This window comes from Nesoenas mayeri (assembly GCF_963082525.1).
Source record: "Nesoenas mayeri genome assembly, chromosome: 5".
NCBI lineage: Eukaryota > Metazoa > Chordata > Aves > Columbiformes > Columbidae > Nesoenas > Nesoenas mayeri.
This window is the reverse complement of record NC_137548.1, coordinates 37,095,588-37,110,796: the sequence shown is the minus strand read 5'-3', so window position 1 is coordinate 37,110,796 and position 15,209 is coordinate 37,095,588. Positions and strand designations below refer to the sequence as shown.

General features: G+C 40.5%; 1 protein-coding gene across 1 annotated transcript in view; it reads left to right on the top strand.

Annotated features, from left to right (window-relative positions):
• Nucleotides 1-15,209, top strand: part of DCAF5 (DDB1 and CUL4 associated factor 5) — a 78,849-nt gene that overhangs the window by 51,315 nt on the left and 12,325 nt on the right. The window contains exon 7 of the mRNA XM_080344707.1: nucleotides 8,832-8,898. Coding sequence (XP_080200833.1) covers nucleotides 8,832-8,898 — 67 coding nt within the window. The remainder of the gene's footprint in view (nucleotides 1-8,831; nucleotides 8,899-15,209) is intronic.

Sequence of the window (15,209 nt, the reverse complement as noted above, 5' to 3'; positions counted from 1 at the left end):
TTTTTTTTTAATTTATTTACTCCCCATCTTTTTTGGTAATTGATGTGGGAAGGTCATACTGAAAATGGCTCTTCAGAGTCAGGCTCTTGGCAGAGGGAGCTGGGAGTTTTCTTTACCCTTCTTATTCTCTTCCCTGCTCCCTGAGGTGTCCCTCCTGCTCTGTTTCCCCTCTCCCTTCTCTCCCACATTCTGTAAGCCCCTGGAACAGTGGTGCATTAACCCAAAGCAACCCGTCCTGAAGCCAAATGCTGGTGGAGTGGAGCCCTTACTCAGGAGACTTCGAGGTTTGCAGGTTTCGTGCTCTTTATAGGTGCATGACAGGAGACCTGCGGTTCAGCTGCATCCCTTGCACACCTAGGGAGAGGGAAGGGAGAGCGAGCAGGAGTGTGCTGCAAAAAACGACATGCAATGGGTGCTACACTGACGGTGTTTCTTGTTAAGCTGTTTAAACTAGGCCTAGTCTAGATACTGAAAAAGCGACTATGAATTCTGGAGGATGTTGACTAATACAATATTTGATTTAATGTGTATTTGAAAAAGTAAAGTAACAGATGGCTGAAGAAAACAGAAGAGAGCAATTGGGATACATGCAGTTTCAGCCATGTACAGAAGAGTGCCCTTCATACGCTCAGATAAACTGGTTGTTGCTTTCTTTGGAATGTAATAGGAATATTTTCCCTGCTATGGAAATCTGCAGTAAGGGTTTCCAAGTTGCATTTGTTCGTGAATAAAATTACTGTTATGGCCTTTCTGCATGGCAAAAAGGCAGCTGTAAAAATGTTGATGGATTGTTTCTGATGATGCTTCTGTAAGCATTTAAAACTGCCACACAGAGCTGGCTGCTTACAAGATTCAGGATTTAAGGAATGCAAATACAAATTTTTGGCTTTGAATTTAATGTACTAGGAGCAATTTGTGCTTCTCTAGTCTGCCATGTCACAGCTTTTCTTTTTCCAGTTCATGAGATAGGCATGCTTCTTAACTGAGGACCAAAGTTTCTGTTGTAAAAAAACCTTTTGGATGTACCTGCTTGATTCTTAGGCCAAGATGGAAAACTTTTAAGCTCTTTTTTGTGCCAGTTTCAACCTTCCTGAAAAACAGTCTCATAGCACAGGTTGCAAACTGCTGTGCCTGCTAATATAAAAAAATGACATGTTTCCAAAACAAACTTGTTTCTTAATACCACAGTGCTGTGAACCCTAGTTGGAGATTACTCTTTAAATTTTTTAAATATTGCACAAAAGATATTATTTGCACCCCAGAATTTATTAAAAAGCAGAAGATTAAATAATTTATAGGTGTCCTTTCTTGTAGGTAAATTATTTTTTTAACCGTAAGTTTTCCAAAACACATTTCAGAAATAGCTTTCCCAGGTATGCCTCTTCTTTAGGCTTTGTCATTGAGAGACAGCAACAAGAGGTTAACAGCCTGCACAGGTGACTACTCTTCACGTCTTCTTGACCCTACACCCTGGGTAGCTGCCTTGGGGAGAGGAACTTCTTGACTGGTAACAGTGAGAGCTTCTAAAAGAAGAGGCAGCCACCAGGGTTGCAGTCTGAGGGTAAAAACAAGACAGTATACCTTTGAGAGGGGAGGTCCTAGGCTTTACTTGGGCTCTACTGGCACCCACCTGACCCCTGTAGAAGCTGGTTGAAATACATAAATGAAGAGAAAGGTATTGAATGACTGGTTGCGATTTGTAAGGGATTTTACTGAACTCAACCACTGCTATGTCAGGAGCATTGATGTTGGCACAAGGGATGTAGGTAGGAACATACCTGCTGAGGAGGTCAGCAGATGTTCATTAGAGCAGCTTTTCAAGCTATACTCAGTGGGAACTTTATACTAAAAGCCTAGATTCAGCAGCAGAAAGGTAAAAGCCGACAGAAAGGTCAGGAATTGCAGAGATGGAATTTCTCCACCAATTGACTGACTGTTGTTTATTTCTTAATTGTTTAAGGAAAGGAAAGGAGTGCTTTGCTCTGTGGGAGATCCTGTTTTTTTCTTTTATTCCACTGGTGTTGTCCATCTCAAAAAAGCTGTATTATCTTGCTGATTCCTTGTTTGCTTGCTTCTTGCTGCTTTTGAATAGTAATTAATCTTCTCCTCCTCCCTAGATGTGTCCTTACCTTGTTTACCCTCTGGTCAGTTGCTACTCTAACAATAGAAAGATGATTTGAAAACAGATCTGTGGGTTTTCTACCTGCAGGGAATGCAGAATTAACACTAAATTCTGTTCCAATGGTAAATTAAGCATCAGTCATATTTTTAAAATGGAGAAAATAGCAAGGGAAGCCTTATAAGGAAGATGTGTAGAGCAATCTTGGCATCACAGAAGGCCTGGAAGCAGCTATAAAAAAATTCTTGTTGTATTCTGTCAAACATTTTTCACACAAAATATGTAATGTACAGCAAGACCTGTGTTCATGGTTGTGATATTATATATATATATATAAATAAAAAATACATATACATATATATATATACACACACACACATATATATACACACATACAAACACACACACAAATGTATATGTAAGGTGACCTTTCTTCTTGCTTTTATTTATAGCTTGCTCTCTTAGACCCTTTGAAATAGTTCCATGAGAAGCAGATTGTGGTGATATCCCTGGGATTTTGTTGGGTTCAAGGTTGAGTTCCCATATGGGTTTCCTCATGTTTAGTAGGGAGTTGTAATTAAGGTACTGCTTTGCTCTCAGTGACTACTTACAGGGTCTCTCTCTCTCTCTCTGGCTGCCTGTTGGTAAAAAAATGTTTCTAGGCAGCTCATAATTCTGGAACGCATAGGTCCTCTATCAAAGTTGAAATTGGCCACTATGCTTTAAAGTTCTTGGAGAGAAAGAGATGCCATGAAGAACAAAATAGCATAAGCCCTGTTTCCTTAGGAAACCTTTCCTCCTTGGGAAAATACACAGTTTTTCTGTTCTTCATGTAAGTGGATTCCTTCTCCAAAGTGCTGATTGCTATGAATTTCAATCTCTTTCAGACAAATAATCACTGTTTTTCAGACTTCAGTGGTGTTTCATGTCAAACTGTGGTTTTCTCATGCGTATCGCACCACAGAGAAGATGTGCAAGGCAGCTCTTATCATAACCCCATGAGGAGTTCAAACTTGAGCCTAGCACACAGCCACCAGTCCAGATTCTTTATCTGTTGTTATAGGAGAAAAGCAAAAGCCTACTCCTCACCCATGAGTTATATTATGTTACAGGCAATATACGGAGGGACTGTACATCCTACCTCTTAAAGGAGCTGTGCAAGGAAGCAGCAGAGCTGTTTCAAATTTGGATGCCTCTGTGCTTCTTCCTCAGCATGTGGATTTTGCATTACTTCAAGAAGCTAAGGGACAGCTAGCTAAAAGCCTGAGAAAAATTCTGTCTACTCTGATCTTTTCTGCCTCAAGTTTCATTGGCCCTTCTGAGGAAAGGACAGACATGCTTGAGCGGGAACTGAGATTTAGGAAGTTTAGTCTCCTTCAGAGCTGACCTGTTTGTAAAGCTGTAAGCAGCAGCATGGAACTTGAGTCTCTCTGAAAAGCATTTTCCTGTTAATAACTTCACAGCAATCACTTTTCAAATGGTTCTCATCTCTGTACAATTACCCATGGTCTCATTTGTCCATGTACAATTACATGGTTATGGCACTTTTTGGTTTGTGCTTTTAAGACAAATTCTTGTACATTTTCTTGTTCTCCACTACATTAGTAAGGCCTTTCAGAAGACTTGCTGATACTTTTTGAAATATGATCCATGTCTGCTGGTCCCTTTTCTAGGGCCAAAAGCTTAAAAACGTAGTAAGAGCAAATTTTATGGAAACAGGAAATTTGGACGTCGGAAACTATAAAATAAGGTTTGATTTAGATACAATTGTATTGAAATACTCTATATTCAGTAGCACCTGAGGTAATGTAGCTTGTGGGATTTTGAAAGCTTTCAAACTGGCAGTGGTAAGAACAAAAATAAATTCCCCGGAGTGGTAGTACTCTGCAAAATGCAATGCTAATGCTACTGTTACAAGACCATAGCAGCAGCAGATTAGATCTCCATTTATTTATATCAACTGCTGTAATTTCCTTGGGGAGAGAGAAAATGAGAAGAGTTACAGTGGAACGAGCGGGGAGCACTAGTCTGAAATGATTCTGCCAGATTCCTGATGGTAGTTCATTTTAAGCATTTTATGCATACTCGAAGCTCAGACTGAATTTCTGTTTTCTCCAGCAGCGGACTCTAACCACGCCTGAGAGTTTTCTTCCTTCTAAGGCAAACTTCTGAATCAGCAGCTTGTAGTCATCTGGAAGCCTTTTCCTGTCATTGTTGCTAACAGCTAGACATAGAAGCTGATTTCTCCCTTCTAAAAAAAGTCCAATATTAATTATTAGCAACTGTTTTTCTGTGTAATCTCATGTTCATGTGAATATTATGAATGTTGATTTCCGAAGTTCTGGTCAGATACAGCAGCAAAAATGCAGACAATGAAACAGGTCGTTTTAATATTGGTCTCTTCCCCCCAGACATCTGAGCATCCGAGCTCCTTGTGCAGTGTCTGGTCTGATTCAGAATGCAGCACCGCACTGGTTCTTGGGGCTGTGCTCTGCTTGGAGTTCGTCTTTCAGGGGGAGGGGGTCAGGAGGGAGAGTGGACACTGTCTGAGACATTTACTTGTTTCTGTGAATGGTTTTGCCTCTCACTGGCTTGCCTCTGTGATTCTATTAGCTGGGCTTTTCTTCTTGAAGTAAGTGACTACAAGGTACTCTGCTAGGAATTACTGTTTTTTGCACATCCCCTCATGACCAAAAATCCGTGGCCACAGTTAGAGTCTAAGCGTATGCAGCATGACATTCTTTCATCTACCGCACCCCAACCCCTTATTTTTCTTTCCTTTATGTTCCTTCCTTTTAAAAAGTCTACTCCATTCCCTCAGGATTGCAGCCTTATTGACTAGGGCTTGGCACACTTCATAGCAATTATTTATTTTAGTTTTCTGGTAATATGGACTGACTTTTGTGTTTTCTCAATCTTTATTCTCCAACTTATTCAACTAGTGTGGAAAAGTACTGGCTTATTGCTATACTAATAATGAACATATCAAAGAGAGATTTTCACAGATGGTCGTGTAAATGTCCTAGTAACGTCAGTTCAGCTGTGCTCTCCAGAGACCTTGGGTTCCCACTGTCTGGTGCAGAGGGTACTAGTTGGAATTGAGTTTCTTTTTCAAATGTCATGGAAGAGGCGTGTTTCTGGCTTTAGCAGCTTGGCTGTCTGCTCTTGAAGCTTCAGCTGGCATCTCTTTCTTGCAGTAGCTTCAGTCATGAAGTGCTTCTGACAGTCTCTTGGTCTCTGTCTGAAAAGCCACATTCTACTTCTCAGACCTCTGTCACCTTACAGAAAAGGATAAAAGGAATGCATTTGGGGATTCAATCCTATATTGTGAGAACAGCATGGAAGCATGCAGCCCAGAGGTATCCAAACAGGGAAAGACATTGGAAAACAATACTGGCTGGTACAATGGTGGCAATGGAATGGCAGAGATACCAAATAGTTGGATATTTTGTGGAATGCGATCTATTGCTGATGATTACTGACAGAGCTAGTGAACAAAATAAGATTTAAATTTATATTAAAGTTCACAACTCGTAGCCCATTGCTCATAACATCAAACTTGTGTATGTGACCATATCAAGTAATGCTTTTGGCACTTACTGATGGCTGTCTCAGTTGCAAGATTAAGCCCCTAAGTACTTCTTCAGAACAGCTCAGATCCTGAGCTTCGCTTCGCTCTGTGAGTAGACATAAATTGTAATGCAGATATTTTATTCATTCCTGCCTATTTTATCTTAATTTTCTCCAGAATACTTTGGCCAAGTGTCTTTGATTGGTGCAAATGTCATTGGGCTAGAAAACAGTAATGACATGAATGAGTTCATGGTGCTTTTAAGTAGGTTAGAACTATCTCAGCTGGAGGTAGCTGGACTCAGTATCTCTACCATTGGAGATATTTAAAAGCCACTGGGACATGGTCCTTGGTAGTCGGCTCTAAGTGACCCTACTTGAGCAGGGTGGTTGGACCTGATCATCTTTGGATGTCCCTTCTAGCCTCAGGCATTCCATGATTCGGTGAACATCTTTAAGATACTTTGCCAATTTTTTTCTTTAAATTCTCTAAATTGTGAGCACCTTCAGACTGTGGGAGACTGTTGAGGTCCACTCTGTCCCTTCACTTTCTCTTCTTCTGGCTAAACAAGGCCAGTTCCCTTTGCTTTTCCTCTCAGGTCATGTCCCTTTAGCCTCACCAGCCCTCCTCCACTCTCTGCCTGATCCATTAGTGTCACTCTTGCGTCGGGGGACCCAAACCAGACACAATTCTCCAGATGTGGCCTCAAAAGTGCCACATAAGGAAAATAATCACTTGCCTTGATCTCCTGGTTACGCTTTTGAAAGCGCAGTCAGATTGCCATTAGTCCATGTCACTGCAAGGGCACTCTAAATTTTGCTGTCACCAAAGCAAGGTGGAGCGTACTTAGATCAGCACTCTTGGCGGGTAGTACGTTCTTGTTTGGTGGGCAATGGTTTGTCAGATTTCCTCAACAACTGGCCATTGAGTCTTACAGGAAAAGCGTGTTCCTCTGCAAATCAATTTGCTGGTTTGAAGAGTCTCACAGACACTTCATTCCCTGCACGTACGTAATGTGTTTTTTTCTGTGTTGTGTGTCTGGTGCAGGATATCTAAAGTCTGCCACTTCGGGCCTGTCATTGTTTATAGGTTTGTTTGATTTATCACATAAAGTGGTAAATGACTCTCATATTGAGGAGTCATTAGAACTTTTTTGGTTTAAAAAAAAGGAGGCGGGGGAAGAAGGGGTCGCATCGCATTATTGTAATAAATTAAAGATACTGAGTTTTTTACCTGTTTCAGAAGTCTCCAGTTTTCCCCATGTCCTAGGCAAACTAGCTGCTGCTTCAACTGCACAATTTGGTAATAAATACTAATACTTGGCAACATCTTTATAACTTTAAACAAGACTTTTTTTTTTTTCCCATGTAGCATTTCTTGTGTAACAAAACACATTAGAGGTGTTTTCTTTCTGATTGCTGGGAGGTTGCCTATGTGAGCCCTAATTTGTGCAGTTTTGGCACAGTGGCTCTGCCTGCTGTGGGCTCACATTTATGAGCAGCCAAATGAAAGGGAAGTACATATTCCTGGCACTGACAGGTCACTTTGGCAGAGGTGAGCTGCCTAAGTGCTGGAACATGTTGGCTTGTAGAAATAACTTTCTGGCTTGGAAAGGATGGGTCTGTGAGTGCTGCAGAACTAGCATACACAAGTTTTTAAAGGAACTCTTGTTTGATCAGTGCTGCTTATCTGTCAAAATGAGCAGAGTTGCATTCATAAGTGCTTACTCACATCCTGCGTCCTTAAAAATAAGAGAAAAAAGAATGGTTGAATTGTCATGGTAGGAAACCAGAGAAGGGATTTTAGTGGTTGGTTATGGCATTTTTGTGGCTGGAAACATCCAAACACTGCACGGATGTAATTAGTATTGCAAACAGAATGTATGCAAATTTATGGCCGTTTTCTCTTTGTTAGGGTATATTTTTTGTTTATTTGCTTCTCAGTCCTGTGTTATTCCAGTACTTGTCTCCTCATTGGTTGATGTTACTTTGCCTGATGAGTTTATGTATCCCTGGAGAATGAAAGACAGGAACCAGTTATATTTGAGCCAAACAAAACAGAATTTGTCTCTTATCAAAGGTTATAAAAGGGACAAACTCGCTCAATTTATTTCCTTTTCTCCCTTCTCTCTACACTAAAATGCAAACCCTAACTTCTGGACTATATTGATGAAGTACAAGCCTTAAGTCACTTGAGGGCTAGAGATTTACACTGTCTACAGCAATGTAACTGGAATTGGAATCTGCCCTTGGTTCCACTATGTGCCATCTCATCTCTAATTTGGGAGAGAAGTAAATGGCAGGGAGTACAGTTTATTGGAGAAGAGATATTTGGAGACAAGGCAGAGTTTGTGGCGTCTCATAAGCTTTTTACCCTGTCAAATGTCACCTGTCATTTCAGTGCATGTTTGTAGTGTATTAAGCTACTTTGAATTGCATATTGCCTAAACTTCTGTGCAATAAAGAGATTGCTTATTGTTTATGCACTGTTGAAAAAGGGCAGCCTTCCATCTCTTCAGAGTAACTATAACCAGGAAAAAAATGAACAGTGTGATAAATGTGGTTTTTTAAACTACTTGAGACTTGCTGACAGTGACTGTCCAGCTTTGGTTTTGCTCAGTGTTCGAGATTATTCTCAGTAACTGACCTTTGATGGTTTTAGTAGACTGATGAGCCAGGCATGTGGTGCTTGTGTTAATGGACATGCTAGCTCTCTTCTTAGGTATGTGTTTGATGGAGTTTTCCTTAGTAGTTCAGGAGATGAGAAAAAAGGATGAGAGACTTTGCCGTTAAAAAAAAAAGACCAGAGTTGCAGTCTGCAAGATATGAGAGTTTGATCTAGACATGCTTGTATTAGAGCCAACCAAAATCCATAGCTATATCTAGCAAAGCAAACATACCCTTTAGTCAGAAAACTTTAGGTACATGAAGCGTACTTTTGAATTTTGGTCCATTTATATGCGTGCAACATTTTTGTGCTCATACCTCACGCCCATTTAAGGGCAAGTTGATTAGCAAGGTGGAAAGAATGAATACATTTCTTTTTCTCTCAATTTTGGTTTGGAGAAACTAGATCAACAATAAAATAAGATAATTCAGGTGATACTTTATGGTAAATTGCTTTTCTTTTTATTCCTAACAGTATATCCTTTCGGGCTCTGATGACTTCAATTTGTATATGTGGAGGATTCCTCCAGATCCAGAAGCAGGTAAGTTTTGTTGTTTTGGAATTTGGGAGAGGGGGAAGGTAGGTCTCTGACAAATGCTCATTTGTGTTGTTTGAAAAATTGTTCTTCTCGTTCAGCCTTTGAATCTAGACTAAATCTGTTGAAAGCTGGGGAGAGTGTACAAATTCCTAATACTGTCCCTGGATAACAGTGTACAAGGCCATTTGAATATTTTATCATACTGATTGTCTTTCTCTTCTCATATAATGGTCATTTAAATATTCTAGATGAGCTGATGAAGAGCGGCGGCTAGAGCAGGGTGTGTTTTTCCTGCCTCTTGTCTCCCAGCTTCTAAATTCACTGAAGAACTTAGGATCTGTTACTAAGAAATTTCATTTCATAATGAAGCTTGCAGCATAAAATGGTGCTGGGTTCACAGGCTGCTCCTTACAGCTCCAGTGCATTTGCCTCTCTTCCCCTTATTGTTTCCTCTTAGACCAAAACCTTCCTGCTGATTTCTAATGTAGAGCAGTTACTCTCTCTCATTTCTGGGTGGAGGAGCACTATCAGCTGGTGGAAAATGACCACTTCTAGCTCACTTCTGACATTTTCCCATGATGGGGAAGGCATGCTAAGCAAGTAGCACAAGCTCAACTCTGTGTGGAAATATAGGAGAGGGATGTTAAAGAAAAGCAGCAATATGCATGGGATCTAACAGTAGTGGCGTAGGTGCCACTGTTCGTCAGTGCCTAATTTGATCTAGTACTGTGTAGGGCTTGGCAAGAGGACACTAAGCCACACACCATCAGCATATCTCTTCTGTTGAAACAGATGGCTGTGCTGTTGTAGAAGGGTGTTGAATCTTGACTGAAAGACTCAAGATTTCAGGGAAGGTACTACTGTTTGTGTTTTTAATGGCTCTGACAGTTTAAACTATACATTTTAGTGGTAATAAGTACAACTGAGTGCTATCCTGTGGTCTCAGGTGCTCTAGCAGTAGTGAGAGCAAATTACAAGCTGTGTTAGAGGTAAAATGAAAATATTTTGTTTCATTTTCAGAGGCTGTTAATCACAGCTGTGTAATCCACAGGTGAGAGGATGACTAGCCTCTAAAAGATTTGGTTAATGGCAGGGTTTTGAGGAACATGCCATTCTAATTTTGGATTACTTATTTAGCCCACATTCGATGCTGCAGTCCAGAAGTCCTGAAGATGGTCCTGCTAAATATACCAGTACCTCGGCCTTCTGTCCTTGTGTAGGGTTTATAGCGACTTCTGCCTGCTTTCCTTTTAATTTGTGTGATTTCCTTTTACATCTGACACTGGTTTACCACTGCTTATGGAATTTCCTCTTACTTAAAACAAAGGTTACATACATTTAAATTAGTTCTTCATCTGTAAGTTTTTACATGTGGACTGTAGAATTACATTTTGTGCATGTCACGGTACTTGTCCTGACTCCATTTATAAATTCTGGATTTGGGATTTTGTGTTTATCTAGCCGTGATGCTCTTGACAGCTTTTTTTCCCAGGCAGCTGCAGATGACAAACCTTTTATCTGAGACCTTTACACAAAGAGGGATAGCTAGAATTGCCACTAAACAATGTCATCTATGTTTTGGTCAGCTTACTTGTTTCTGGTTCTTGTAACTTGAGGAAGGGTGTCGGTAAACTTGCAACATTTCAGTTACAAAACCAATTGCTTCATGTCAATTGCCCTCAGTGATTGCTTAATGGCATCAGAAGGTCCTGTAGTAGGACTGTGTATGTCTTAGTCTCTTGTAACTTGAGCAGTTCCCTTATTGAAACATTGTAATGGAACTCACCAGCTTTGTTTTGTTAGACCTAAAGATTCAGCTTCTGTAGCTAATGACTCATTGGCCATCCAAATCACCTGTGGTAATGGGCTTATTGAAACTCTTCCTCATTCAGCTCTTCATGAAGGGTGGTGCCTGTTTTGAATGTGATGAAACATCCTTTCTTAAATCTTATAGTGTGATTCAGAATAATTGTTCTGCTAGAGAGGTTCCTGTGCGTCCTTCTCAGGGAAAGTCTTGGTGTAGGGATGCAGAGACCTCAGAAAGCTTCAGCTTCAATGGAAAACTCCTTGTTCTCATGTCCTAGCTTAAAACAGGAATGTCTGGGTCTGTGATCTGAGGGGGTGGAATGTTGTATGAAGTGGACAGGATGATGTAATGTCCTGTACTGTTGGTTGGTATTTTAAATAAAAATGTCTCTCTAACCAATTTCTACCTTCTAGTCGAATTCAGACATTGTGTTGCTATAAATATTTATTATACTACTCTCTTTGATTATATCAGCTATTCGTAAATAGCAACTTTTTTTGCAATCATAGATCTTTTTACAGAGCTGCATCCTTAACAATAGCTCTGAAATAGATTATTTTTTTTCAAGTACAGGTGCAGCAAGTACTAGCTGTTGAATGGTTAGCAACATTACTACACAAAAGATGAAGAAAAGTGGGCAGGAATACACCAGTCAGACAATTGCAAACATATTTCAAGTTGGAGGAATGCGGTTACCTGTGTTGGTATTTTGCCAGGAAAATGGAACAAATTCTGCTGTCTTTTGCAAATAATGATAATTTAGAGGTATCCTCCCAGTAGGCTGCATTGAGTCATCCCCTCTCAGCTGGAAACTGTTTTGTTCAATCCAGCTATTAGACAGGATTTACTTCAGGGTGGGGAGGTCTGTGAAAAAAGCTATTTCCTAAATTGCTCAGGAAGCTATTCTGTTGCAGAGTTTTATTGGCTGTCTCCCTCCACAATCTTAGATTATTCTGAATAGGCCAGGATTTCCTATGCTAGAAGGTTGGTTGCTTTTTTGCCACCTTTTGTCCTTTCTTGAAGCTGGAATAGTTTGCTTGCTTTTCCTCTTTCTTCTCCATCCAAGTACTCCCCAGCTTTCCACTGTGCTTGAGAAGTAATTGCCGATTGTTTGGCAAATTTGTTAACCGATTTCCTCTTTAAAGTATATATCTCAGTTTTCTTCAGAGGCAGAGTTTCTAGCAAAATTAGAACATTAGCCTGGCAGAAGAAAAGCAGTCCCCAGTTTCCACAGCTTTTACTTCACTCCAAGGCAAGCTAGAAGTGAGAAGAGACATCAGCCCTACATGACCTGCCCAGCAAGAGTGTTAACATATAGGCACTGCAGGCAGTATTTAAACCTAACTCCTATAAACATGGTCTCTTAGCTGGTAAAGAATTCTTGTTCAAGACAGAACCGGACATGTCTTGTGGGGTAATAAAGGGCTTAGCAGACCAAACGCTTTGCAAAAAGGAGTTTACATTCCTCACCCACTACTCTGAATCATCTTTGCAACTCGGAGCTTGTCTCTTGAAATACTGCTCAAATATCATATCCCTCACATAACATCTTTATTTGCAATTGAGAAGACAGTTGGGGGTCCTTCAGTTTGTGTGAGCAGGCTGTCACCAGACTTCTGAAAAATTTCACTAAATCAGAACAGCAAACTGCATTTCAAAATCTGTTTAATTCCATCTTCGTAACTGCTAGCGAGAAAGTCCCTGTCACTGTGGCCCAGTTACTAAACCAATTGCACCAGTGGAACTGTTGCAATTTTTATTCCCCTTTTTTCTCCTCATTGGTCGTTGTAAATGTAGACATCTCTTTAGGCTCAAAGTATTCAGTAACAGATCTTTTCACAACACTCAGACAGGGTTAACTCATTGGAAACAGCTTGTGGTTTGAGCTCTCGAAGTTCCAGGCTGATTAGTGAAGATACATAATAGAAAACTAAGTGTTTCTTTACCTATTTTTTAGAGATTTTTATATACATGCACATACTAATATATACATACCAGTTGAGGCGGGTGGGCGGGGAGGGGAAGTCGTCTGGCCCAATGGGGAGCATGCCCTGGAAGGTTTGTATTTTTTTTTTAATTTATTTTTTTCTGAGGTCGGGTTCTTGGGATCTAAACTGTTTTACTTTTAGCACTTCAGTTTGTCTCTTCCTTTGGTGTTGACCACAGTGTGCTATAGAACAGTTGTTTGTTTATCAGAGCAAGTAAGTGGTGGGGCAGTGTTGAAGAGGTTCTTGTATTGAGTGGAATTTAGACTGGTGTCCATGTCATGTGGATTGTAATATGAGAAACCCATTGAAAGGTCCTGGGTAGATGGCATCTATCAGAAAACAAGGCAATGTTGGGTGGTTTGTAGTGCAGTATCCAAGCGGAAGAAGATTCAGCATCCATGAGTGTTTCTCTCACTGCCCTTAGCATGTCTAATATCTCATTTAGCACTAGAAAGCTGAAGATAACACTGAGCACTGGGAGAGGCTGGAGAAGCCTTAGCCCCCAGCAACATCTAATTGTACTTTATTGTATTGAACATGTTTGCAGCTACCAGTATAAAATAAATGCACAGTCAAACAGTTTTCACACCTCCATTTTAAAAAAAAAGCTGTCAGTTGTGTGATCATTTAACTTATTTTATGCCCTTGATGTTCAGAAAGCGTAGTTGGTGGTGGTGATTCGCATGGTTCCAATAATGTTGTAAACACCATTGAACCTATGCCGTTAAACATATTGAAGCAGCAATCCCTCTCAGACTGGGAGAGGAGACAGAATAGAAAAGGTGTGCCAAAGTTTATCTCTATAGTAATTTTTTCTTAGCTTTCATATTGTTGTTCAGCAGTGGGAGGGTTGGTATAGTTAAGGCATAGATAGATGTGGCAGATATTTAGCACCAAAAAAAAAGAAGGAAGAAAACAGGCATCCAAAAATAGCCATTACCACTACAGCTTTCTGCATTTTCTTTAGGTGTTTAAATACGAATTTTACTTCAGCTTTTGGAACATCTGCAGAAGTGTAAGACCACCACGGGGCCAGTTCTAGACATAAGCTCTGCAAAGTGGGTGATGGGCCTGGATGAGCAGGTTGCCTGAGGGAGGTGCTGACACCAGTCCATTGCTCCCTGTGCTCACCTAAAGCTCTGTAAGGCCACACTGATCCTTTCACCTGGCCAGGGAGGTAGAGGGAGGGTTTGAAAATGATAAAGGAAGCAGACTGCAGATGGAGTGGGAGCTGCTTTCTCAGGAGAAGACACTGCCTTTTGCTTTCTCTTGTAGTGGCAGAAGTGCTAAGCCACAGTCTCCTGGTGCTTCCTCCAAACTGTGTTCTCTTAACCACACCAGGAAGTGAAAGGATCTTGGCCTTGCTGTTCTCACCCCATATTTGATGTGACCCAAGACAGTTTTGCCTGTGCTGCTGAGAAACCTCGAAGCTGATCAGATTCCTGATCCCACTGGGAGGGATGCTGCATGGCCCTGTGCCCTCAGGGCAAGAGCGCTTGTGTTTGAATCTCGCTTCTCTGGAGAGGGGTCTCTGAGGAGCAAAGCCATCTGCTGACATGCACTGTATGAAACAAATACAGGTGTGTGAGTGACCAGAGACTTTTTAAGGAGTCTAAATATAATCTGCTGCACTGAAGGCAGAGGCCCTATATGCTATGCGTATTTGCTTTCATTGTGCTGTGCATTTGCTTTTCAAACTATGCTATCTCTCTTCCTTTTGCGCATCATGACCTCATGGGATTCAAATGCAGGGTGGTGGCCTGTGGTTTAAATGTGTCCGGGATTATTATTAATGAAAACTAAATTAATTTTAAAGTAGCTTTCTGCTGTAGTGCCAAGTTCTCCGGTGGAATGGTATGCTATGGCACACTGCCAGCGGCTGCAAATATCTGGTTCTTCTCAGGAGTTTTCAGCACTTTGAGTAATTCACAAGGCTTGTATGAAGTTATGCTTTAGTCTGTGGAACGTCTTTCTACCTTATATGAACAACCAGCAGGACTTCTTTTTCAGTGTCCTGGATAGAAGAGACTTCTTCTTAATGAGGTCATCTAATTCCTCTGTTACAGAGCCAGTTGAGGATTGTTCCTTATCCCAGCAAGTTCTCTAGCGCTTCAACAGTTCTTTAAATGTTTAGAACAGTGCAGCTTCCATTAGTTTGGAGACCCTTCTACATTCTTACAGGATTTCTGCCCTATGGCACTTTTCCTAATAATCTATCACTTCCCTTTTTTTCTTTAGCCTTTGAATAATTCATTCTTCTTGGGGTTTTTTATTGTATGGGTTTTGTTTGTTTATTTGTTTTTTTAAACACCGCTATGTGTTGTGGAACTCTTACACAGGAAGTCAGATTGCTGTCCAAATATCTCACTCTCCTTCGTTATTTTAAATGTGTTGGTATGTACCATTCAGCAGCTTCTCAATATGTGAAATGTCAAGTCGTTTGCATAAATATTTACAAAACTCCATAATTAACAGGGATTTCATTAGCATAATATTTAAAACATAAAATAATAAAGCAA